This window comes from Anser brachyrhynchus (genome assembly GCF_964034855.1).
Source record: "Anser brachyrhynchus genome assembly, chromosome: 4".
NCBI lineage: Eukaryota > Metazoa > Chordata > Aves > Anseriformes > Anatidae > Anser > Anser brachyrhynchus.
This window is the reverse complement of record NC_137698.1, coordinates 70513739-70539686: the sequence shown is the minus strand read 5'-3', so window position 1 is coordinate 70539686 and position 25948 is coordinate 70513739. Positions and strand designations below refer to the sequence as shown.

Here is a 25948-nt window from a genome sequence, read left to right as displayed (position 1 = left end):
TCAAACATAGTATTTGTTTTTAAGCATAGGTTTGCAGTTTAATCTCCATATCGATCTTCCTTAACCTTCTTAGATGTTCCTTAACCTTCTTATCCCAGCTTGCCATTCCAGCTATAACTTCGTAGAGTTATGGGGAGTGGCAGAGACAGTATTTTCATGGCCCCCAAGGTCCTGAATTTTGAGAAATGGCTTAAAACATAAGAAAAAGAATTGCAGGTATGGATACCATGAGAAGAGAAACTCATATTTCTGCAGATACTTCATTTTTTGCGTTGGTCTGCCCATACTTCCTTTCCCGGTAGTCAAGGCTGTAGAGCTACAGTGGGAACAATTTGACAATACTAATTTTATTTTTAAATTATTCTTTGCTGTGAGGCAGTGTCCATAATAGATGTAACAACTTGATCCTCTGTTTTCCAGTTGTCATCCTATGATTTCTGCTCTGAACATGCACTTGCTGAAAACCCACTAACACATCAGCTTGCGTTAATTAGCCTTGAGCACCTTTGCTGTTTAAATCAAATTACGCAATACTGCACTTTTCAGGTCATCTAAGTGGCAAAACAATATCTTGTTCTCTTTGTCAATAGAGTCTGGAAGTGGAACAGCACTGGAAATGTTCTCATTTTATTTTATATAGCTTCACTCTTCTTTGAGAGTCCGAAACAACTGGAAAGAATGCTGACTGCTCCATGGGGTAAGCAAGACACAGGTTTCAAGGGAGGCCAGTATGCAGGTTATTGTTTTGGGGTGGGGTTTGAATATTTTAATAGCATTAAAAGCTGCACTTTACACTTAATCTTCATGCTCAGGCAAACATAAGGGAAGCCTAAGCCTCAAGCTGCATATAATTGTTAGGTATTTTCTAAGCATTGCTGCTCTTATCATATATATATATATATATATATATATACATATATATATAAAAGAATATAACTTTATTTTTATCTTAATCATTTGTTTTATTTCTATACTCTGTAAAATATTTAACTTTGGAAAATCCAGTAGGTAGCACAGACAGAGAAATGAAGAAATCACATGACGGGGACAGTGGAAATACAGCAGAATTTTTTTGCTCTGTGAAGTGTTAGTTGTTGCATTAAACCAGTTTGGGTCTTGCGTTGTTAGAGAAGGCAGAGACAAAACACAGCTTCTATTTAGCTTTAAGTGCAAAGCAATGCTAATGCATGCCAATTTGATGTGATTATTAGATAATCTAAGTGGCTCTTCTAAGAAATGAGCAGAAAGTGTAGGAGCTTGTTTGTATAACAGAGTTGTGCCGAGTCCAAATTAGTGGAAAGATCTGGTAATATAAAGTACATTTCTGTGTCAAATCTGGACTAACTTTTGAGCAAAACAACCTTCGTTTATGCTAACAACATTGGCAACATTTGTTATTTTTGTGGCTTCTGCACAGAACCTGGTGAAACTTGGCGTTTTCCTTTGCATAAATCTCAACTGACTTTAAAGTTCCCAGTGATACCAGGTCTGATGAGGTTGTATCTATTGAGCTCTCAAGCACAACCTAGAAAGATGACCAACTGAGAAAGATGTAAGTAACAGTTTTACTCTGGAACTCTTCAGGTTAATATAGGGTACAAACTTTGGGACGAAAATCAACGTTACCAGCATTTGTAAATGCTTATAGTCAAGGTTTTCGTTGGAAAACATCTTTAGTGCAATAAATTGAATTTCAAAGCTTTGAGCAGTTTGCGTTGTTTCTCTTCCCTATTAAAGGACAGACCTTCAAATCATCCATGCAGTAAATTTGATACACAAAGTTCCTTGCCTAAGCAGCTCTTGAATTCTTCCAGGACTATATGTACACTGTAATAAAGCATCCAGCTTGTGAAACGTATTTGTTTTCAGCACACAACACTGAATATAACTAATGCACAATTTATTCTTGCATTGAAGGAGGAACTGAAGAATATTTAAATGCCTTTTGACAGCTGGTATATTGCGCATTTGAAGAATGCTTTGTTTTATATACAATGTAAAATCAAATTGTATTTTACCCATGGAGGGTTGAAGCATGCCCTAGAAGTCCTAGAAGCTTTTCTAAAACAGAATGAGACCTCACCTTCTCTTTCTGTATGCACATACAGGCTGCTCAGAGAACTGTCTGTGCCTTCTGCCACTGCTTTTGATAGCAACAGAATGATGTACCAAAACCAGCACTTAGAAAAACCCCACCAGGTACTTCCTGAACATAACTGCTTTCAGAACAAATTAATTCAGGAGAGGTTTTCACGTACAGTTCTCAAGTAAAAAATGACATACTCATATTTTAGACATGGCTAAGACTGGCAGTAGCAGTGCAAATAGGTCAGCTTTACTGTTCATGGCATTCGGGTTGCCTGTACACAAATAATACACAACCCTTGCCTATGCTGTAAACTTACACCCTGTCCAGCACAGTGAACCATTGCTGGATTTGCAGCAGTCCAGTGCAAACCTTCAAATATAAACTCTGAAAACTCTGGTATTTTGCCAGCGGTTCTTACTTTTTCTTGGAACTAAAAGCATGAGCTGACCTTCATTTCACAATACCTTGACAGCTGCCCCTCCTGTATAGCTGAGAGCATTCTAGGCGTTAGGGATCATCTAAAGATTCTTGTCACACTTGGCTTCAATTTATTTTGGGCAAATTGATCAAGCCTGGATCTTTCCCCACATCTTTCACTGTGGTGAGTGAGACCTCTTGGAGTTGATTATTTCCTGCACTGAAGGATATCTTTGTGCCAAGTTTCAATCATGCTCCTGGTTTGCAGCCACATCCCTGTTTTGCAATGTCATGTGGACTTTGCTGGGACAGCTGCAGGGCCTCAAAGCCTCGCAGTCTGACCAGGGTTCAGCTGGCTTCTTGAAGGGTTTTCCAGGAAGCCCTAAGAAGGGGAACTTGTCAAGCAATGTTGCCAAGAGCAAAATCATTATTTCAGGAGGAAGGCATTTTTTCTCCACCAAAACTCTGACTTAGTGCTTAAAGAAGATACTGAGTCATCAAGCAAAGGTGAATCGTTATCTCATGGCACAAGGGACAAGATAAGTAGAGGGTGCTTTGATTTTCAGTCCTTCTCAGGGCCTGAGATGCCTGTCAGAAAAGTAATAATACAGTTTATTCTCTTTATGTCCTGAAACATCTACAGTGCACCAGCCTGTCAGCCCTCAACTCATCTGCAAGACTGTAAAATAATCATTTAAAGGAGTGTTAAGAAGCTGTAGGCCCTGGCAGCTGCCCTTCAGTCGAGTATCTCTGAATTCCTTTACCAGTGACTCATCCCAAAACGGGAATGCACTCTCGCCACCTAACTTGTTTAGACCAGAAAAGCATTGCCTTTGCCCTGCTAACTGGTGAAGGAGAAATAGTCTGAACTTCAGCCGCTGCATGAAGGCAATACATTTCTCCCAGGGGTGTCTGTGTTTATGCTGGAGTTACTACACAGAGAGCTGGGAAGTAACTACTGGGGAAGCAAAATGATTCTTGTCATCAAAGAATCACGACAAACAGGGAAGAAAGGATATCCAGAAGAAATCACCTTGTCTGAATGCAGGGCCAGCTATCCCAATATGCCATTCCTAAACGGTGTCTATCAACAAGTTTAAATATCCGCCTGTCTTCACAGGCAAGCCATCCCAGTGCCATTCCTATCATAAAGAAGTTTTCCAGGGATGTTGGTGTTGCCTCCTTGGTGCTGTTTAACCTGTTACTTCTTGTCTGATCCATCAGAGATGCCCAGAATGATGCTTTCTCTGTATCAGCCTTTTATCTACTTGAAGAAAATTTCATGTCCGCTTCTGTTCTTTAGACCACACAACCTCAATTCTTCCAACTGTTTTTGGGAGAGCGCAGTTCCTAAACCTCTGCTCATTTCTGCTGCTGTTGGTGTCCCTGATAGTTCCTGGCATTGCTGTATTGCAGCGACCAGAAGAGATGCAGTACTACAGCTGGGACCTTGTGCTGAAGAGTCTAAGTTTTTGCGCACTTTTTTGTACATCCCAGTATAATTGCCTTTCTTGGCAGTGACAGAGTATTGCAGACTGATTTCAGCTCATGATTTCCTAGCTCCTCCATAGAAGTACCACTTAACCTGCTGTTTCCCATTCTAAATGTGAGTTGTTGATTATTGCTGATGAAGTGTATCACCTTGTCCTCATCCTTATCAATTTTTAATCTGATTTTAGACTTTTTTTTTTTTCTTTTTAATTTGTTTGTATGATTTAGGTTTCTAGTCCTTTCCCCCAGCATTACTTACAACCTCCTGGCCTGGTGTTATATTCTAAATAATCACTTTGCTTATTCATTACCCAGGTGACTAATGAAATGCTGAATAACCCTTGACCTAAGCGAGCCTCTCCAGACCCCATGTGATACATCTTTTCATGCTGACGGTGATCCACTGCTAACTCTTAGCAGTTACCCAGACCCAGAGAAGTTTCCTTGCTTTGTTTCTGACAATGCTGTGTGACACAGCATCAGAAACCTGCCAGAAATTGGTTAAATGTGGCTTTTCCCTACCCATAATGCCTGTTGCCATATAACAGAAGGACTCTGAAATGTTTTGACTTGGTTCTTGATAAATACCCTGTTAATGGAAATTCTACTTGTTTTACAAACGCTTACAAAATATTGTTAGGATTATTGCTTATAAAATATTTCCAGGGACTGAAAGTAAACTGGCTCATGTGTCATTTTTCAGTTTCTCTTTCCCCTTTTAAAGATATTCACCACATTTACCCTTTTCTGTGGCTGGTAGAACTCACATCTTCCCTGAGCTCTCAGCAATAATTGATGATAGCAATTGCTTTAGCTGCTTCTTTAAATAGCCTGAGATAGGTGTACTGACAGAACTGAGCAAAAAAAGAGCACTGGGCAGACTGAAACCCAGAAAAATGACCTGGCAAAAACCTACAAATGTATATAACTAATGAAATTTTCTGCTAAGCTGTTCTTGCGTGAAACATTTTCATTGGTATTGGTTGTCTTAGCCACCTGCTCACTACAACTACAACTGCTTTTTGTTGTTGTTTTGTTTTTTGTTGTTGTTTTGGTAGATAAAGGAGATGCTAAGTGCTGTATCACTTTCTAGGCATCAGCTTCATTAACTTTCCCCTCCCACTGAACAGAGAACAAACTCACTTGGCTTTTGTCTTCCTTACTCCCCATGTGCTTAGAGAATGCTTTTTTGCTTCATGCTTCTCACTATTTGCATTTGATTTTGTTTCTTGGCCATTCTGGGGTTGTGCCTCTGTTGTCTTGCCACTCTATTATTCAAGTAATAGTAACCAGACCCAGATTCCTCTGTCTCTGTGCTTTCTTAATTCAACAAAGGGCTTGTGGCCACGTTAGCAGGCAATGATTTAGCACTTCATACTAGACTGGAATTAACCTCTCCTATCTTTGCCATGTGTTCCCGTGACCATAATAATAAGTTCTGAAATTAGAGCACTTACCTGAATTTTCTTTTTATGCACATATATTTAACTCAGGCCTTTAACGTTAGTGATTTTAACTAGGTGTATACATTTTCTTCTTCAACTGTAAAGACATAACTTTCAATACCTGTAACATTTTGGCATCAATAAGTGATTTTTTAGGGAGCTACCAGATGTTTAACCTCACTAATCATCTTTCCAATAAATGTCTGGATGTTTCTGATTATTTTGCAGGAAACTCATCTTTTCTTAGCAAATTATAATCAAGTATGGATTCAGTAGAAAGAGAAAATGAAGTATAAATACTTCCAATAGTCCTCTAGGATTCACCATGACCTTCTTCAGACAGCAAATGGACTCCTGTGTTTGTCTTGGAGTCTTCTCATCCATCAAAGTAAATTTAGTACTGATACCCATTAGTCATAGCGGTATGCAGTAGTGAATGCAATAGCAGAGAGTCATGCAAGTACTTTCATGCTTCTCTCTTCTTCAGCTTTGCCGGAGGTGATAGAACAACACAGATTGCTGGAAGTTATCCATGCACACTGGCTCTTTTCCCTGTGAATTGAGAACTGCCTCTTGGACCACACACTTGTGTTAGCAAAAGGTGTTGGGAACATTTTTCATGATTTTTAAAGACCATCACATTTGAGGCAAAAACTGGACAGACTCTGCAAGTGCAATGTCTGATTGTTTTATGTTGGCACCAGGCAATTAAAGAAGGACATTATTTTAAGCTTAGTAGTGTGTTTTAACACAGAAATAACATCTTCCACCCCATTAGAAGGTGGATTGAAGGGGCCCTACTGCAGATTCCCCCACTACTTGAAGTGGGAGCAGGTTCAGTGGTGTTGTACTGTTTGGATGGCAGTAGTCCAATTCAGCAAGTACTCCTTCTGTGGTGCTATCACAGTGTTAGGTCTGGATAGTGGGTGGTTGAGCAGTCAGAAAACGACAAGTCAGTCCATCCTCTAACAAATAGGCTTTATTGGATTCATATACAACCATAAAAAAACTAAGCTGTGATATCTAGACCTTAATAACAGGATATTGGCTGTGCGTGGGTATGTCAAACTATGTAGGTACCTAACTATGTGTAGGTAACCTTGGAGTCTTGGCATGCTGGGAATGGCATATTTCAGGACATTCAGCTTCTCTTTATTCCAAATTTTCCCAAGTTCTCTGCTCTCATCCCCTTTTATACTCTTTGCAGTTCAGATGGGTAACACCTCTGCTTAATTCTGCAGTTGCCTTTCCTCCCCAAGATGTCATATTCCTTTCCTTACCTCATTGTAGGTTGTGTTGCTTGTCCTACCTTAAAAGAATTAAAAGATCAAGCAAACATGAAAAATTATTTTATAAAATCTTTATAACTTTAGAAAAGACTATACTGGTACCTTGAAAAAATATTAAAACAATGCTTTCCACCTTAACAAAGGTCCTTGTATCTGTAGGCAATTGTTGTCTGTCCTCTTCTTTAAGATCATATATGAAAAGTGTTATATGGCCCATGGGACCATAATGAGGGTACGCTCAAGAAACACATATGCCAGGGTAAATGGAAGTGTAAGGCATAGATTTTGTGCCAGCATTTCCATTTGGTGTTATTTAAAACTGTAGATCAGGGCTAGACTGTGTGACCAGCCCTAGATGAGTATATAGTCAAACTGTACAATGTTGCTGTTATACCCTGGCTCTTCCAGAGCTGCTCTTTTTGCAGGCATCTGAGGCCTGTGAAGAGACAGACAGTGTTAAACTGGGCCATCTCACACAGCCTCACTTCAGGCATCCAACTTCAGAGCCTGGATGAGGAGTCTTGTCTTCTCACAGAATCAGTGGAGCCATTTTGGCAGACATACGCGCCCTGACTCACCTTGTGAAGACCCCACTGACTGAGACGTTCACTTGGGCCCTCCACACAAGGCAAGTTGGATTTCAGTTTCAATTTGGGGCTAAAAATTATCTTAATGTGTCATTCTTGTAGGAGTTCATTCCACTGCTCTGGGCTGGCCCTCTGCAAAGTCCTGGCAAATAATTACTGAGAGCCTCTCTCTTTACCAAAGGGTATCACCACCTCCTTAGGGCTTGGTTTCATCCAGGTACTGTCCAGGCAGGTTCACGCTTGAGCTTTGTCAGGACACACCCTATCAGTAAAAATCTACATCAAGAGCTGAGGGTGAAGCGAGCATCCTTAACATTTTGTAGTGTATAGGTTTGGGGCAAGCTGTAACCACAGCTACCTGGTGCGATGGTGTGCAGGACACGTAGTACTGTCTGATTCCTCTGCCAACCTTGTTGTTGTCCTGAAGGCTTTATTTTCACTGTAATTAAACAACGTCCATAACGGAGCCTGCCCCAGGGCACAGGACACCAGCGGCAGGCACTGGATCTTTTTTCCTTCCAAGCAAACTTCTGAGTTTTCATCTCATCTGAAACCTCCGAGAATGAAGTCTCACTTTCAGTGAGCTACAGCTAAAGCAAGGGACGGGAGCTGCATCTTTCAGCACAGTCCCCTTGGGAATAAAAGCAACCAACACTGACACTGCCCCAAGACCCTCTTGTGGGGGTGGCAGCAGCCGGCGTTCGCCAAGGGAAGGAGGTGGCCTTTGAGGGGTGGAGGCAGGGGAGCACAGCGGTGGCCATCCCCTGATTTTTGGTCCCTTTAAATCTTCTCCGCCACTTGGCAGCTCCAATTTTTCAGTGTTACCATGGCAAATCTCCATGGCAATGACCCTAATCAGGGAAGGGGGGGGATGCAGGGGGACGCATGCTCAGAGCGGGTGCTGGAGTCTCGCCTGCTCGCTTCAGCTGCTCCGAGGGTCTGGCACACAGGCGAAGGGAAAGCTCAGGTACTGGGCAAACTGCTCCTTGGGGTTCACCGCAAGCCCGTGGCGTGTTGTTTCCATCCGTATGCATGTGGGTTTGCTTGTGCATGCGGGTCCGTGCTTATCCCATCTCACCCACTTCTCCGTGCGGAGCGCGCTGGGAGCAAACCGCTGATTCTCACTCTTTCTCCTCGTTCCAGGCTGGGAAGAAAGCTTGAATTATTGACGAGAGCAATGGCGTTGCCGTCCGTCCGCGGCGTGATGTGGGTGGCGATCCCGCTCATCTCGGTGCTCGGCCTACTAAGCGGGAGGCTCGTGGGGGCCAGCCAGGACTCTGGGAGTGTCATCCCTGCCGAAAGTAGGTACCGCCGGGCCGCACTCATGCCCTCCTGCTGCCCCGTGTCCTGCTTTGTTTCCTCCTCGTAGCCCACCGTGGCCACACAGATACAGTGAGCTCCGGGGGTACCCTGCGCTGCCTGATTAGGGAGGGAGTGATGATGAGTTTGTGACCTGTTAGCAAAGCACGTGAAGACAGTGCTTATCAAAACAGCAAGCAAGCAAGCCAAAAATAGAGTTATTTAGGAAAAAAAAAAACACCAGTAACTGCATACTCTAATTTTCATCTGAGCTTTTTTAAAGCTCTTTGGTTGTTAGGTCTTTTAGTTTTGCTTTTTTTGAGAGCTTTTTTCCCACATTTGCCCCTATACACACAACATCCTTCCAGATCTGGGTATTGTTAGAAATAAATTTGTTCTTATTTCTGCTAGGGCATTGTATTTTGCTTATTTTTTTTTGTATTTAAAAGTTCAGCTTTCTTGTAATTACTGCAGATAGACACAGGTAAAGTTGTCCCAAACAGTGTATTTGTAAAACATACGTAGATTTCTGAAATCCTGCTGCTATTCTGCAGACCAAAAAAAGCACAACCCAAAATACGACAGACTGACCTGAGCACACTTTGGAGCTGGGAGCTCTTAAATTTGGATCACAGCTCTGTACTAACTTCCATCATTTTGTGCAAATCTCCAGTTAAACTTTCTCATCTCTAAAATGAGGCAACAGTTCTAAGATGTTAGGGGATGGAGTCAATGTTCTCGGGCTGTTTGGTGACAATGAGTTTGAAGTAGCTGCTCAGTGAAAACTTAAACTATCCTCTGGAAGAAAAAAAAGAAGGAATGTAATTGCATACAAGCCAATCTCTAGTTCTTAGGCACACTGTGTATCACAAATATCTTTTTACCTAACTGCTCAAATATTTATATCAAGATCTGATTTAGTCACTGCATCTTATTCTCCTGTAATTGTGTTATTCATTTTCAAATACACCCATGGCTGCCTCTATAGGCCTTGAATGCTGAATTATTCCCTTTTTCCATTCTCTTCTCTTTTGATTAGTGATAAGTGTTGGTCTGTTCTAAAACAGACCTCATCTCTGTTTTGTGTATATATTTTCCAGGCATACATTCATTAACTTTAATAAGTTTTGTGGCAAGTAGTCTATTTTGTCTTCTCAAAGAGACTATTGTGATTAAAAAATGAATTATATGTACCCTTTGTGTGTCTATGTTAGCGTAGGTAAGTCAACACCTTTTGGAGAAAAAGTATATTGTGGTTCCTTGTTCCTCTTGTGTGGTGGAAACTCCTATTTTATCTGCAGAACAAATCTCTTGGCCACTGTCTCCAACCCTAATCTGATCTTTTTGATATCCCATGGCCAGGCTACTGAGTCCTCTGATGAGCCCTTGAGAAGGATTCCTTGTCTTGTCTTGCTCTTGCTCTTGCATGAAAAACGAAAGGCAGATCTGAGTGTTTCTGCAGAGACATGCTGCTCTGTCCTGAATCCTGGAGGCCGGTAGCAATGCTATGAATGCACGAACGGTATTCGTGTTTGAGCCCAGGCCAGGAGAAAGGCTCCTGACTCATCATGAATTGTAAATTGTTTTGTGCTGCTGCAAGGACAGAGTTTTAAAGAAACAAGGTACTTGCAGTGGTCCTCACCATCCAGTTGCGGAGAAAATGCTACACAGCTGCTCAGTGCTCCAGCTGCCTTCCTTTGCCCATCTGTGCGAGCTGCTCTCAAAGCCTGGGAATGCTCCTAGACACACCTAATGTACTACAAGAGGTGCAGCTCATGGAAAACAGGACACTGGGCTAGAAAGACCTTTGATTTGATCTAGTACAGACATTCCTGAATCTTTTCCCGCTTGATCTCAGCTCCACTGCCTATTTCTCATCAAGGAGCTCCTTCTCTTGGGCCCTGACCCAATCTGGGGGCAGTGCTACTGCTGTGCTTAAGTCCATACTGTCAGCACAGGTAAACTGGTAGCTGTGTGTGATCCAGGGAGAAAAAGGGGGCTCTAGTACAGGTTCCTGACAGAGAGAGAAGATGATGGACCATACTAGGTGTCCTTCTGCAGGGCAGACCATCGTGGTGCTTGGTACTTTTCTCATTTCCCAGGTGTGGGACATGGAACTGGGAATGTGCCTTTTATAGGAACAAACAGCTCTGCTGCCTCTCTCTCCCACTTGGTGGGAGAAGTGTGTTCCCACTGCGGCACCGTGAGAGGCCAGCAATGCTCTCTGCAGGTGTAGGAGGTGCAGGAGCCACAGGAGATGTGCGGGAGCGAGTCAGAGCTCTTGGTGCTGCAGAGAGGTCCTGTGCTGTTGCACGGCACTAATCTCTGTCCTGGCATGCCTTTTCCTACTCTTCACTTCACTTACTCTCTGCTAGTCGGAGAACCAGGCCCAACTTTTTACAAATAATGCTAATTAGGAGTGATTAATCACGTCCTTATACTTCATAGGCACCACTTTGCATTTGCAAAGCCTGTTCAAGTATGAAATGGTGTTACTAATGCTTTCAGAGTATTTTTCTCTAAAGTTCAGAGCAATCCACTAAAAAATAATTAAGCAATTTCCCCAACCTCCCATTGCGTTTACAGCCCAGATCACCCGCTGCGAAAGCTGAAACGTGGAATTTGAAGAACAGAAGCTGGTCAGTCTGGTTTCATTAGCCAAGGTGCATGAAATACAAAGAGTAAACGCCATGTGCATGAGAGGGAAAGTAAATTAGACTTCCACAGTGCTTTCAGTTCCAGTTTTTCACCAAGAAGAAGCCAAGAAGCATATTTTAAGCTCTCCTCCCCCACTTCTCCCCAAACACACAAAGACACATACAGTCTTCGTGCTGACAGGATCCATTTAAAGAATTATAGCTGACTCTTGATAATTCTCATTATGTTAATCCACAAACCTGTTAAGTCTCCCTATGAATGATAGCCTGTTCCCAGCTGTCAGCAAGGAATTAATAGCACTCTGCTGTACTTTGCTACGACGTGAAGGTTTGGTTTCACGAGTGCTTAAAGCTGATGTAACCCTTCTCCTCCCCAGAACCTGGCCCCTTGTCCTTGTTCTGGCCCCAGAACTTGTGCATTCAGGAGCTGATGTGGAGAAAACAAAATCAGCAATCCAGCTGACCAAGCAACTGCATGGTCACTGCTTGCTGTGAGCAGGGGAAGGTGCGGGAACATGCAGCCAAGGACAGAAAGGATGGCGGGGTTGCTCCAAGTGGCAGCAGCGCATATTTAGGTTTGTTTAACCCCCTTGCGGAAGCAGACCCTTAAAAACTGTTACTCTGGGGAAATGTTCACATTATCCTACTGAAGACATTGTGAGCAAAAAGAGAGGCTGAGTCTGGCTAGATAGGCCAGCTTGCCAGGCCAGCTCTTCAGTCTGGAAAAGTGACACTGAGGCAGGGAGTGATGGAGCTCAGCAAAGTCAAAAGTGGGACAAAGATGGTGAATATATAATGCCTGTCTTTTTCATTGCAAAAATCGGAGGCAGGAAATGACGCCAGTTAACTTCAGAGCGCACAAGACTGATACTTGTCACACAATGAACTGCTGAGCTGTGGAACTCATTGTCACAGTGTGCGGTAGATGCCAAAATTTTCCATGGATGCAGGAAGCACTGTAGCAAATTAATGTGAGAAAAATCCCTGGAGGGCTTATCAGGTGTAAAAACACCAGCCAGACTCAGGATGTCTCCAAATCTCTTGGTAGCCTAGAATAACATTGCCGGAGGTTTATTCTTATATATTATCAAAGTACCTGCTATTGTCTGCTGGAAAAGCCTGGCTACTATGATAGTTTAAAAGCTCAGCTGGTAAAAATCAGACTGTAGCTGTAGACTTTCCAGGTAGTGGGGATTTGCTGCCCCTATTTTACTGGGGGAACTGCATTCAGGTTGCTCTGTGCTAGTGCAAGATGCTTGTTTGAGTTCAGCCCTGCCCTAGTTTGGTCTCCAGAGCTCGGCACAGATGTGTGCTCTGCAGGGCTGCGTGGGGGGAAGAGTTCACACCTCCACAGCTGCCCTCCTCCTCCTCCCAGGTACAGCTGTCCTGTCAAGTCAAAATGAAAGGGCAGGTTAAACAGCTGGCTTTTGCCATCCCAGGATATCACAGAATTCATAGAATATCCTGAGATATCGGGTCCAGCTCCTGGTCCCACACAGGGTGCAGCTGGTTAGAGGAATGACACGAGCTGTCCCGCTGCCAAAGCTGCCAGCAGAGGTGCTACCCGGGCCCAGACACAGCTGCACCTGGAGAAGGACCCTCCACCAAGGAGGACAGCCCAGGAAACCATACACATCTGCAACGTGGCTCTGAAGAGCTGTGCTTTATCAGGAGCTTCGTGTGTGCTGATCCAGGGCACACAAAGCTGTGAGGGTATACGTCCTCCTTAGCACCACCATTTTCCCGCAGAAGCTGCTCTGATGCCAGGGCAGCTGCTTTCACAGGGGTGGCAGAAGTGTTAATAACCACTTGGCGTGGTTGTGCAGCTCCACTAGGACCTCCCTGCCCACACAGGAACACTTGGCTGCTATAAATACCAGTGAACGATCCTGCACAGCCTTTGTGGTTGCAGGTAGTTTCAACTATGGAATTCGTGGCACTCCTCGAAGATGCTTTCTCCATGTTGGCAGGAGCGGGAGACATTCATTTATGACCTGTAGTATTAATTTTTCTCCTGCAAGTTCTGATTTTGAGAACATTTTGTGACGGGGCATGCAGCACTTCCCCGAGGTGGAGCTTTCTGAGCAGCTCGCTGCAATGGGAGGGAGCAGGCCGCAGCACCGAGCGGGTGGCAGATTTGCCGATGGCACAGTGAGGATGTAGGTTCTTCCTAAGGGCTCTGCTCCGTGCTCTGAGGTGAAAACAATTTGACTACCAAAGTACTGATAACAGGCTCTGGCTGCAGGGAGCTCTGTACCTACTGCAGCCTCAGCTTTGCGCTCACTTTGCTTTGTCAGAGCAGCACGAGTGGCTGCCTGGGGACAAGGATTTTAGCACTGCCCCCACTATGGAGACTCTGGGATCAGCGTAAAAAACTTTCCTCTCTTTCCATTTCCCCCTGCATCTCCTCCAGTGTCTGCATTTTCTTCCTCTGAAAACCCATTAACCCATTAAACTCATTAAACTTCATTATCTCTGTGAATATCTCTGTTCTGGCTGAACTGAAAGGTGTGAGAGCGGTGCAGGGTGAATTCTGGCAGCGTAGAAATGCCCAGGTCCAGCAGCGAGCCAGGCTGGTTGTTGTCACATCCCTTCCTCCTCCTCTGCTCTGCCTTCTCCCTGCCCTGCCCCTCTGTGCACACACACACTGGCATCAGCTGCAGAGCCAGTGGGACGCTTTGCATTCCTGGCAGAGAAAAAATACAGCAGCAGGTGAAAGGAAGCAAATACAGAGCTGGCAGCGACCCTTGCCAAGCTGTTCTGTAAGAGCTCCTGTAAAAACAGAGCTGCTTGTCTGATTTTTGAACCACTGCAAACTGCTATTTTCAGCGTGTCAGTGGAGGATTAACCCGTGTACAGGGAGGAGGAGAGGATTTCCATTTCAAGGAGAGAAGCTGGGGGCTGAAGGCACACAGCACCCTGCAGAACCAAGCTTGGGCTACATTCAGAAAAGCCCACGTAGCAAAATGCTCTTGTGCTTTTGCTGGTCCTCCCTCATCAAGTGAGCACTTGCACACCAACAGACAGAGCCCTGTCCACAGGCGGCCCTAACTTTGCTCAAATGCAGGCGTGGGTCCTGGTAACATGGGTTTTCTCCTGGAATTACAAGGTCTCTGAGCCTTCCCTCTTTGTACTGCCACACACCAGATTTCATGCTGTGACAGTGATGTCTTTTTTTCTATACCTTTCTCCAGGCCGTCCCTGTGTTGACTGCCATGCGTTTGAGTTCATGCAGAGGGCGTTGCAGGATTTAAAGAAGACGGCGTATAATCTAGACACACGGGTATGTGTTTCTATAGAAATGCTTTGACTGAGCCTTTATCTTCGAGTGGCCAGGTCTGCTTGTCTGCATACAGCAGACACGACATCTCTGCTGACTCACTTCCATTTCGGCAAATAGGATTGTTCCAAGTACAGATTATTTTCCACACGCTGGAGAGCTTCAGTAAAGATCATCTAGTCTAACTGCTTGCATAACAGGCTAAAGAATTACCCCAGACAGTTCCTGCATCAAATAGAGAAGGAAAGATGCATGAAAGGGAGGAGAATGAGAAAGACGATTTATTCTTTATCTCACAGTGTAGCTTCTGAGCTGTGGATGTTTGTCCACTGGGCAGGAGCAGCAGATGAATGGGAGAGCAAGCAGGGCTGGCACAGAGGAAAGGCAAGCACATATATTCCTTCCTCATGTATGAAAAAGGAATTCATGCTCTCCATGAAAAAGGGTGAGGTTCATTTGTTTAGGTAGCTATCACAGCACACAGGGCATTTTGCAGCTGCACCTGCCTGTCTTGTGCTGCAGAGGTCCCAATAAACAAAATACGAGGGTGTGTTAAGTGCCCTGATTTTAGCAATACCTACTTATGTTGGTTCTTAATTACACACAAACACTGGAATAGGACTTAATGAAAACTCACAAGTGGTTTCTATGCTGCCTGAAGTTAGCAAGGGCCGGGAGGTCTCTCACCTCTAATAAAGCCCTTCATATGTCTTGCAGTACGTCTCCATCCCTAATAGCTCCATCAACATTGGCAGCATGACAGCAAAGCAACTTCTGGTAAGAGAAGTCAGACTGGAGCCACATCTGCCAGTTCCTTTGGGTGACTGCTCAGTGCCTTCATCCAGTGCCGTCTGTTGGTGGCAGGGAGGTGCTCCTTGTTCCTTCAAAGTCACGCTCCGCTCCAATTGTCATTCACAGCAGAGTCAGCCACAGAGATGTAAATCAATTATGTCTCAAACTATACCACTGAAGGGCAATTACGTTGCTTTGCATTTGGTTTCTTGTGACCTTGGGCAATCAGGTAGGGCCCTGCATGATAAGGTCAGAGTGACTGGAGCTTCCTTGAGCTATCAATAGCAAACCGATTAGGCCAGAGATCTGCGTGCAGCGTGGGTTACATCGCAAAAGTTTCCCATGCACTAGCCTAATACTCAATAACTATTAGGTGTCGGACCGCAAATAGAGGGGCTTTAGCCCTGCAGCTGGGCTGGGCTGCTGTGGTCCACGATGGGGTTTCACCCACTTGGGTTAGGTTCAGCTGACATGTTTGGTACCTATGCCTGGCCGGGAGGTACTAAATTACTGCTGAGGCTGCACTGGGCAGATTTCCTGAGTGCAGCAGAGACAGTGCAATCCCTTAATCCCACTGACTGAATATATTCAGACCTCTGTTGACATCTGTGTTGGCTATTTTATCTGGGGTTTGTAGTGAGAGGAGAACCCATCAGAGAGCAATGCTGTGCGGTAAGAGGCTAGGCAAAGTGTAGAGGGAGAAGGTGGTCCCAGAGCTGCTCATAAACTCATAAACTGCTCATTCTGCAAAGACCTGGACAGGCCTGAGATGACAAAGCTCTGGTTCAGACAGCTGTCAGTACAACCAAACAAGGGCTACAGGAATAGTCCATCAAGAAAACAAACAGAACCAGTTATCCGGAGCATCACCCTCCCTTTGACAACTGTAAGTTTAATATTGCTAGTAAAGAAAGGGTATGTTATTTTCCATCTTTTCCTGCCTTTGGACTGAGACTCCAAAGACCTTTCTAGAAGAGATATTTAAATATAAATTACTAAATGGTGCAGAGATTCTAAAGGGAAATGAAGTGGCCAAGGCTCTATAAGTGGCACATTGTGGCTTTCCATTCTCTGAAAGGCACAGCCTCCGTATCCTTACTGAACTGCTGCTGCTTGGCTGATGCTGACCAACTTTACCTTCTCGAGTTTTATATAAAAATAACTTCATTTAACAACTCCCGAGTCTTTAAATTTCTTGTTCCAAAGGCAAACCTCACGGAGGAGAGTTCTATCCGAGACTCCCTAAGCCAATGCCAACAGGGCCACAATTAATTTTGGTAAATGATGCTTCTCTCTCAAAGTCCTTCAGTTCACAGTTGAGTGGTCCCAGAGCTGCTCTTCCTGCCTGTAAATTGGCATGAGTGATGCCTAGGCAGGGTCTGGGGCAACAGTGACAGCTTGCTGGCATTATGGTGAAAGCCAGTAAGCCTGTGTGACGTTAAGGTGATTCTGTTTCTACCGGGCCCCAACAATGAGAGCATTCACTCATCCAGGATCGCTCCGTACGCCCGGGGAGCAGCGTTTAATAACGCCTGCCTTTGCACTAAGCCGGTAAGTGAAAGCAGACAAGGAAAGTGAGCAAGTTCCTCTTTAAAGCAAAGGTGGATGTCAAAAGTTTGGGTTGGAAAGGATAGAGGGCTGCGGAGGGGAGGGAAAAGCAGCTCTCAAACAGCCTCTGCCTGCCTCTTTAGAAGTGCCCAGCGACTCCTATGGGAACCGGGTGTCTTCATTAGCTGGGCCTTTGCCATCTTTAATTTGTCAGGAGGTGTCATGCAAGGGGAACGCTGGCAGACTGAAGACCTCATGTTTCACAGAGCTCTTTCATCTTTTGTTAACAAGCAGGTTTCAGGCTTTTGTATTTTTTTTTCCTTTTTTTCTTTTTTTTTCTTTTTTTTCTTTTTTTTTTCTTTTTTTTCTTTTTTTTTTCTTTTTTTTTTTCTTTTTTCTTTTCCAGTGCAGATGGAAAACCCATTCATGGTGAATTTAAGCCTGGATTTTATTTTATTTTATTTTTTTCTCAAGAAACTCTTCAAAGTTAGTCTACAAAATACTTAAGGGACCGCAGACCACAGGTTGAAAACCACAAATTGTACTCAGGAGGAAGTTTCTCTTCAGTCACGATTGCACTTGCTAAAATGAGTTGCTTGCACCATCAATTTTATTTTGAGTCTTGCAAGAGACTCAGCTTCTGAAATGATGGTGCCGCTTGGGAAACTCGACCATTGTTCCCCTAAAAGTGAGACCAGGACCCATAAAAGATCTAAGTCTCATCTTTGACGATCTGAAATTACTTTTTTCCTGGATACAGATTTAAAAAAAAAAAAAAAAAAAAAAAAAAAGCTTGGAAATGTTTTTCCACTAAGACACTCCAAAACCAAGAGTAAGTAATTTTAAATAATGTATATAGGGAATGGTTTTTAAGCTTTTGATGGGGTTCTGGAGGCATGGCTCCAAATGGAGTTGGTAATAAGTCTTTAACACTTACACTGTACTTATACTATATTTACACTGTACTTATACTTACAACTGTCAGCAAACTAACTCAGGATGAAACAGGAGCCACAAATTAAAGTCTAGGTCTGCTCTGAAAGATTGCGAGTTGCAGACAACAAAGTTAGACTGACAGCTGGACTGAACCCAGAGTTACTCTGGAGAAACAGCAGTGTAACTGAGAGCACAAGTGGCTCCTTAGCACATGCTATCTGGTGCAATTAAATTATACAGTACTGAAGACATCGTCAACAGGAAACCATCAATCACTGAGAAGGAATTAAGACCAGTGCAGCTGAAAGTGGAATTTTTGCTCAGCGTTTATAAAAGACACACTAATAATTTTGACAGCCTAGTCCCTGGAAGTTAACTATGAAAATGAAAACATTCAGATTACAAAAACACTCTCCATGCCTCTTAGTTCTGAATATACATATTTTGTATCACTTTTTTTCTGGATGGAAACCAGCATTAATAACTATGATTTTTCACTCAGCACAGCACCTTGACTACAGCTGTGCAGAGGGATTAGGTCGAATCAATTATATGCTATTTTAAAGTGATATATTCATTTTATTTTATTTTTTATTTTTTATTTTTTTTTTCAGACAGAATCCCTCCTCCTGAGAGCAGAGAAGAGAGGCCTGTGTGATTGCTTTCCTGCAATACTCTGAAATGGGCACTGGGATTCGGCCAATGGACATTTATTAATTTTTAAAATGCTGTTCAATAAATTACAGGAAGATACAGAGTGCAAGTTGTGCCACACCACAAGAAAAATAATTTTTATCCCAACAGGTACAGCTCAGTTAGATCTTTTTTGCTTTAATGTGTTTTATCAGTACTGTATGTGATATTGCATCTGCTGAAATGTCAAAAGAAGAAAATAGTGCCAGCATCTCACTCATGGGTTTTATGCAAGGACACCATCTCACTTTTTTGCTATTTCAAGCCAAAAATTGCCCTTAGGCTGTCAGGCCAACCCCTCAGTCCATGTAAATCACCACAGATCTGTGAAACTCAGTGGAGTCACATTCCTTCATATATTTCTGTTAGAATGTGTCCCCAACATGAAAAGGAAGCTACTTCACAACGATGCTTCGCTAAAAATTTGCAAACAAGCAGTCATGGTTTTATGTAGAAATTAATAGCTGTCACTGACAGCTTGGCAGCCCAGGGAAGGAATTTGTTCCCAATTGTATCAATGGTCCAGTGCACAGCAAGCATGGTAATCTGCATCCCAACGTTAATCTCTTCAAAGCCACCCAGTAGCTGTGATCTTTTTGGAGGGATTTATTAAGTATCTAATGTGATCGCTAACATTTATAATCACATGAATACCGCCTGGCAGTTGAACCGATTGTGTCTGCCAAAATCTTCTGGAGAAGTGTCTTTCATTAAGCAAATCACATACTGGGCTGAACCACTCTCGCTGGCCTCTGCAGAGAGTTTTGGCAGACAGCCTGCCAAACGCCTGCACACCCAGGAGCCTCCTGCAAACGGTATTTTTAAAATATTTAGGCTCCAGCAAAATGGTCCATAGCTCTTGCATGGACTTTACACAGGGATGAATTTCACTGCCTAGCGATGGGTTACAGTGCTGATACTATTAATATGCCTGCTGCAATCAGTGGGAGACGAGAGAGGACAGAAAAAAATAGGTGGTGTAGTAGTAGTAGCAGACAAGATTGCGCCTTGTTAGTCTTTGAAAAAGAATAGCAGTCCCTTTCTCCTTGTTTTTCATTTTTCCTTTTTTGGGGGGATAGGGTGGAGAGAACAGAAGATGTCCCCAGTGGAAAGTTTTTGTAGATTATAGATTTTTCATAGGACTTCAAATACCCTCCCCAAAGTGTAATTAGTAGAGATCAGTAGATCAGCTAGAGCATCTATGTACAGACTAGAAATTTTATACAAGCAAGAGTATGGAAGCAGTATCAACAACAGTGGAATTCAAAGTTATTTTACCAGCCTTTATTAAAATGTCCATCTTCCCATACGTGGCTGATATTTTGCTGTCAGGCAGCTCAGTAAGTTATGACAGTAGCTAGTAACCTCTGAATGTTTCCAAATCTCTTCTCTTCCATTTTATCCCACCACTGCAGGCATAGGGAACTGCGAGCCACTGCCAACTTATTATTTTGTGTGCAGTCACCCTCAGCAACACAAAGGAATGTATTACCGTACACTCTGCCAAAGTTGTTTGAAAGGCTTGTGTTTTTCATCAGGGAAAAGCTTCCTTGCACCTGCATTTCAAGTAGGAAATTTACTTTGTCCTTTGTAGTATTCTAGAAAAACCCTTTATAGGTCATCAGGACCTAGACTGTGTAAAAAAGAAACATCACGACACAGCAACACATTGCTTCTCATAGCATCACACTCCACTGCAGCACTGGTAACTGACTGATGGGAACCAACAGAGGCTTTCAGCACAGACTGTGTCTTATTTTACAGATAAACTGATAGGCATAACACAACTGCTTTGCGAAACACCAACCTTAGGTTGCTTTACTCCCATCTAGATTTGAACCTAAGCAATGCACTGATCATGAGTTGACTTTTTGTAGGAGGCAGAATTCCAGCACAGCTCACCTTTGGGGAACAGCAGCATGTCTATGGTTTTGTGTTGTTACTGAACATGCTTATTCCGCTGGTCACTTAAAGAATCTTGCAAAGTCCTATTAGCAAACACTTTTCTTTGGCTGTGTTTTCATTTAGAAAAAAAGTTTGCTCACAGATAACTTTTGATATACGCAGCTTATTATGATAAAAAGGTGGAATGAGTGATGAGCGGATGTTCTCTGGCTCCCAAAAGGATCAGAGTGACATTGCAAGTTTCGGCACTGACTATATGTACTCCTCTTTGTCTAACAAATAAAAAGGCAAGATGTATTGCACTATCTGGTGTACTTTGTTTCTTATTTGGAACATGATAGCACTCATTTAGCAAAAAATATCAGCTCTTTAATAAGGTGGAAAAATCAGGCAAAAGTGCTATTTTGAATTAAAAAAATCAATAAATCTTGTATTTGGCCTCAATTTATGAATGTATTCCTATTTAATGAAGTTTAAAATTGAACCTTATCACTCTTATTTGAACTCACTCACTCACTCACTCTTATTTGAAATTAAAAGTACTGCAATGATTTTTGTGAGCTTTCTAAGGACTCCATACTCTGTACATGATGGTTATGATAAAGCTCCTTGTAATTAATACGGTAGCATGAAGAAAAAATTGAGCTAGATAGATTTAAGTTATTATTGCTCATGAAGTTAACTTAAATTCAGAACCCCATTTGCTGGAAGAAACTGTGTATTTTATCAAAGGATTTAATTGCAGTAGGCCTTAAATCAGAAAGTCTTCTTTGCTTCATAACACTTAAAGTATCATTTTGCTGTGAAGCCAAGGCAATTTTCATGACCTTTTGAAACCAAGCTGTGTCTTCTTTTCTTTTGGTGCAGTGCTGCTGCAAGTAGCCTTGGGCACAGAGCATTTGTACACAAGGTGGAGTGAAAATGGTAGGCTGTAAAGACGTACAGTTAAATTCTCCCTAGAAGAGGAGAAATATGATCATGTTAACACGATGCTATCTCTGGGTAGGCAAGATGTGGGATAAATCCTCGTAATGCATCTCCGCAACTTCTCACACCTTAGCTACAATGTTCTTTGGGTGTAACTCCGTGTGTTTTCTAAGGTAGTCATTTTGAGCTGAGTCTCGGGATAGCTCTGTGAAGACCTGTCTCTGGATTTTGTTCTGAAAAACAGGAACACAATTCAGCCTGCTTGTAATAAAGATCCTTTTTAGGTGACATCAAGGGTAAATAGTATGATTAGCTGAATCTGGCAAGTATATGGGCTGGTGTTCCTTGCCCATATGTTTCTCTGAAATACTCTGAAAGCCCCATGGAATCCCCCCTCCAGTTGGAAATCTCATATTTAGAAATCAAATACTTCTATCAGAACTGGTCTGTAGGTAACTCCTGGGTAATCTGAGCATCCAATAAACATTCCCCACTTGCTAAGCAATAGTCACGAACTGTGTAGGTATTTTCCTGAAGACCAGCCATGTCAGCTCCAGGCTGGAGCTCAGAGAGGAGACCTCTTCCTGCAGCTGTGAGACTTGTGCAGGGTGCCGGTCATTCTGTTTGTTTGCTACCAGAAGACAGTTCTCACCCTGCTGAGAGGAAACACTTGCTGTGCTGACGGAGGCTAACAGGAATTCCAGAATAGTTCAAAGGTAATTTAAAAGAAGAAAATCTCTGCGGCTGTTGTGTCTTTCCTGAGGCAGAGAGAGAAACATAAAATAAAAAAAGGATTTCTTTACTTTATTTTATTTTTTTTACTTTGGAAGTAGCACAAGACAGAACGTTTGCCTTTGCTTCTCCTGGCAGAGAAGAAGGGAGACCCCTCCCCTACAACAATGTTCTGCTTAGTCCTTCCCCAGGCAAGAACTCAGTGGGAGAGAGAAAAGGGGAGCAAATGTGGAGGGGAAAAGGGATACCTGCCTTCTGCAGCCTGGCTGAGCTCCTGGCAAATCAGTGAAATGGGGAGCACATTGGTGCAACAAAAGGGCTTATTCACCCCACTCTCATCGAGCATGGCATGTGCATTTTGCAAGCTTTCCAGAACCTGCTTTTGAGATCTGTGCAGCGTAACGCAGGTGGAAGAGGTGGTTGCGAATAACCCCGGTGCTCCTCAGCTGGAGTTATTCAAAACATAGGAAATGTCAGGCAGGCTTTGTGCTGTGTCCGTTCCAAAGAAAATACAGAAGATCTAGAAACATCCTTTGCTAATTTGTACTTGCCAGTTTGAATCTTTAGGGGAAACTAATTTGCAGGTGCTTTAATTAGCCAAGAAAAAAAGGCAGCAGTCACTTAAACGGTGTCATTGGTGGCAAAAGTTATCTAGAGGTGGAAAAATAATATCAGCAGCAAGTATATATATGTATAACATGTATAAAATATTTATTTTTATTTTTGCTCCCCTGGAAAGACCTTTGGTCTAACCCAGTGCAGACAAACTTAGGTGCTTATGTTGTGTAATGTAAATGTCCAGAGAAGAAGCTGAAGTTATGAACTTTCTTCCCTTAACTTCAGAGGGGAGGAATGAGAAACATAAGAAGGCTGTTAGAAAACCACTTAATCATTCTCGTTATTCCAGGGGGGCCTGAAGCACATGGTAAACTTAGATCTTGTGTGGGACAGGAGGTACCTGTACAAAGGAGGAAAACAAACTACCAGGTTCTTTCTTTTGGGGTCCCTGCACCCACAGTCCATCCAGAGCCCAATCTTCTCAAGCCTGTATCACATGCTCCATCCCCAAGGTGGATGGCAAATGAAAGATAACTGGATCCCTGAAATATCAGGCCCAGTTGACTGCTGAGCTCAAAGATGATGGAGAAGAAAGGCATAAAAAAAGGAGCATTTGCAACACAGAGCAACCATCCATGATGGAGCTTTATACAATGAGGAACCACAAGTAGTTGCTTGGTCTGTGTGTAAACACAGCCCCGTCCCTAGTAGATAAAAAGAATTACCATCAATGATGATGTTCATTAATACCCATTGTTAAAGCTTCAGTTCGCTACATCCATCCTTATGCTTTCCATGCAATATCTCTTGGCAGATTAAGTCCCCAGTAAACGACGGACTTTTTGTTCAGTCTGGCTTGTGTGAATGCTTTCTTTGAACTCCATATGTTTCTGTTTATTCTGAAATCATTATCAGAGCTGTTCCCTCAACATTGTGGCACAAATTCGACTCATATATGCCCACATGGGATTCTTCATGAACTCACTGGAAAGCACAAAGGTGACTCAGGCCTGTTTCACACCAACACAGTACTTCATTTACTCAGTGTGTTTATTCTGCTGTTTGGATTATGTACAGTCCTCTTACTGCAACGTAAAAGATTTTCCTGGGGAGAGCAAAGCCCCTGTGCCCTGTCCCTACATCACTAAGCTGAATTCTAAAGAATTTTGATGCTATAACATCACATTTCTCAGGCTGATCAAGAGCTGGCTTCAAGATGAAATGTTATCTTTTGTTTAAGTATTGACTAGGTGAAATAACAAATAGAAGTCTAGCCATTTTGTAGTGGTGCAGAAGGTATTTAATCATCTTAAAAGCATGAAAATACTAAAGATAGATGCTGTCTGCAGCACTAGTTACTGAGCCTGGATGTTTCTTCTAGCTCTTGATACAGCAACCTGCTTGTACTACTTCATACATTATAGATGGAAACTGACACCTCTCAAGAGGACAAATTCTTGTTATACCAGATTTCGTTCCATAGAAATAAATTAAGAAGGTGAGGTGAAACTATGGATCTATACATTGTTTGCAAATCCACATTAGTCAGATTATAACGAGCCTATCTTTTCTGATGATTAATTCCTCTTCTTTTTGGTTGCTCTAGAAACTGAGCCTGTATTTCACTACTCAGGTGTATGTGGGAGTTGAATGTATAGCAGACTGTAAAACAAAACAAAAAAAAGCTCACTGGTAGCAGTTAAGTATAGTATAGACCTGAAGAATTTAGAAAACAGGAATTCTTGAGCTCTGATTCATCTTTGCCAGTTAGGTTCTTTGGGATACGGGCTACGTTTCCTTTGCTATCTCTGCCCTCCAGATTCATCAGTGGAGGAATAACTGTTTTTATAATAGGATTGCTGACCACTGTGTCTCACCTGCAGATGTATTAAAAGTAAGCATATTTTGTAGATGAAAATACTAAAATCATTGTCAATGTACTTAAAACAATGTACATCTTTAGATGAAAATGTAAATCTTTAGACATTATAGCCCTGTATGACTCCTTGTGTCAAAGATACAAATAATTAGTGTCTAACTGTTGTTTGGCTGATATTTGAACGATTTAAACTGGATTAAAAAAAAAAAAAAGAGGTGAGTGTTACTCGTTTAAGTCATTTTATAAAATCAATGATTTTCCTATTTGGTAACTAAAAACCTTTCCCTCAAATTATGGTCCAGATTCCTAATACATCTTCCAGAACTGTTTTAATGTGCTGCTCATATTTCCTTTTCCTGAGCAACCATGAGTAAGTTTCAATACCAAGATGGGCAACAGTGAAGAAATATACAGATTATTCTATGAATATTTGCAAAGGAAGAAGGTTATAAATCTCTGTTTAGAGACTAGATTTAGTATGTCTTAACATGAGCTATAGTAACTAGACTGCTGTATATTGTCTGCAATAGAACAAGTACTTGCCAAATAATGCATTGAATAATTGATTTTGTCTTCGTGAAATAATTCTGAAGAATGGGTTATAGGGACTCCAGTATGTTTCATTGCTATGGAAAAAAAAAAAAAAAAAAGAAAAAAAAAAGAACACTTGAAAAATTTAAAACATTCTTTATTGCAGATAATTAGCTGTTTCCCATACATACAGTTATATAGCTCAAACAATTTATTGTGATGGAGTTTGAATTAGTCACATTTAAACAGTTGTTGAGAGATCTGGACTTGGAAGTAAATGAAGGCCCGCAATGGATTTAATGGGTATTGGACCTTGGCCAGCTCTCCAAGTACAAGTGCAAACATGCAACACTTGGGAAAAAAATCAGACTAGTAGCTAAAAGCTGGAAAGACAAACATGGTGAACTTAGGAAAAATGCATTTTGCTACTTTCCCTTTCAAGTGAGGTCAGATTTATACCTTGTCCATTTAAAATTTTAATTGTACATGACATGTGAGCAAGTTTTTGTATTGCCTCCTCAAGGTTAGTTGCCATTTAGATTTGCAGTTTATACATGGAGGGCCACCAGATACCTCACATACATCAGGCCAGGAATTTTATCATCAAATTCAGAGTTTGGAATAAGCGGGCATGAGCTTTTCTGGACACTGCTGGCAAACAGCTGGTCCTCTGGACACCAACATACTCCTCCCAGTCCTTGCCAACCTGAAAAAAGCAACCAGCTTTTGCCTGGGTGACTGACCAGCTCTGTTGAGAAGAGCTTCACTGACAAAGTGATTTGTGGGCTGCACATAATGCCTGGGAAGATGAGTAGCCAGCACCTCTCTCGAGGAAAACCTAATGGCATGGATGCCTGTAATCCTGGCAGGGGAGATGCTTGTTAGGCTGTCTG

General features: G+C 42.5%; 1 protein-coding gene and 1 long non-coding RNA gene across 3 annotated transcripts; one reads left to right on the top strand and one right to left on the bottom strand.

Annotated features, from left to right (window-relative positions):
- Nucleotides 1-7518: 7518 nt before the first annotated feature.
- On the top strand, nt 7519-20730 carry LOC308194273 (NELL2-interacting cell ontogeny regulator 1-like). Of its 2 annotated transcripts, none has more exons than XM_080589967.1 (4): nt 7519-8285; nt 8462-8619; nt 14469-14557; nt 18445-20730. In XM_080589967.1, exons 1-4 carry the CDS (start codon nt 8158-8160, stop codon nt 18508-18510), a joined length of 441 nt encoding a protein of 146 aa, XP_080446093.1. In that variant the 5' UTR covers nt 7519-8157; the 3' UTR covers nt 18511-20730. The 2 variants fall into 2 exon arrangements, with proteins under 2 accessions (XP_080446093.1, XP_080446092.1); XM_080589966.1 differs by having other exon boundaries at nt 8189-8352.
- LOC308194275 lies at nt 19858-25690 on the bottom strand. Its single transcript, XR_013950415.1, has 2 exons — nt 20946-25690; nt 19858-20913 (listed from the first exon to the last, which is right to left on the bottom strand). It is a non-coding gene; the product is annotated as an uncharacterized lncRNA (long non-coding RNA).
- Nucleotides 25691-25948: the final 258 nt, after the last annotated feature.

What these genes read in the sequence shown, in the direction of transcription:
- LOC308194273 (XM_080589966.1), top strand. Translation starts at nt 8,204, where the DNA reads ATGCTCAGAGCGGGTGCTGGAGTCTCGCCTGCTCGCTTCAGCTGCTCC. An exon ending in TTGTTTCCATCCGTATGCAT is followed by an intron (nt 8,353 to 8,461) that starts GTGGGTTTGCTT and finishes TCCTCGTTCCAG; the next exon opens with GCTGGGAAGAAAGCTTGAAT. An exon ending in CGTATAATCTAGACACACGG is followed by an intron (nt 14,558 to 18,444) that starts GTATGTGTTTCT and finishes TTTTTTTTTCAG; the next exon opens with ACAGAATCCCTCCTCCTGAG.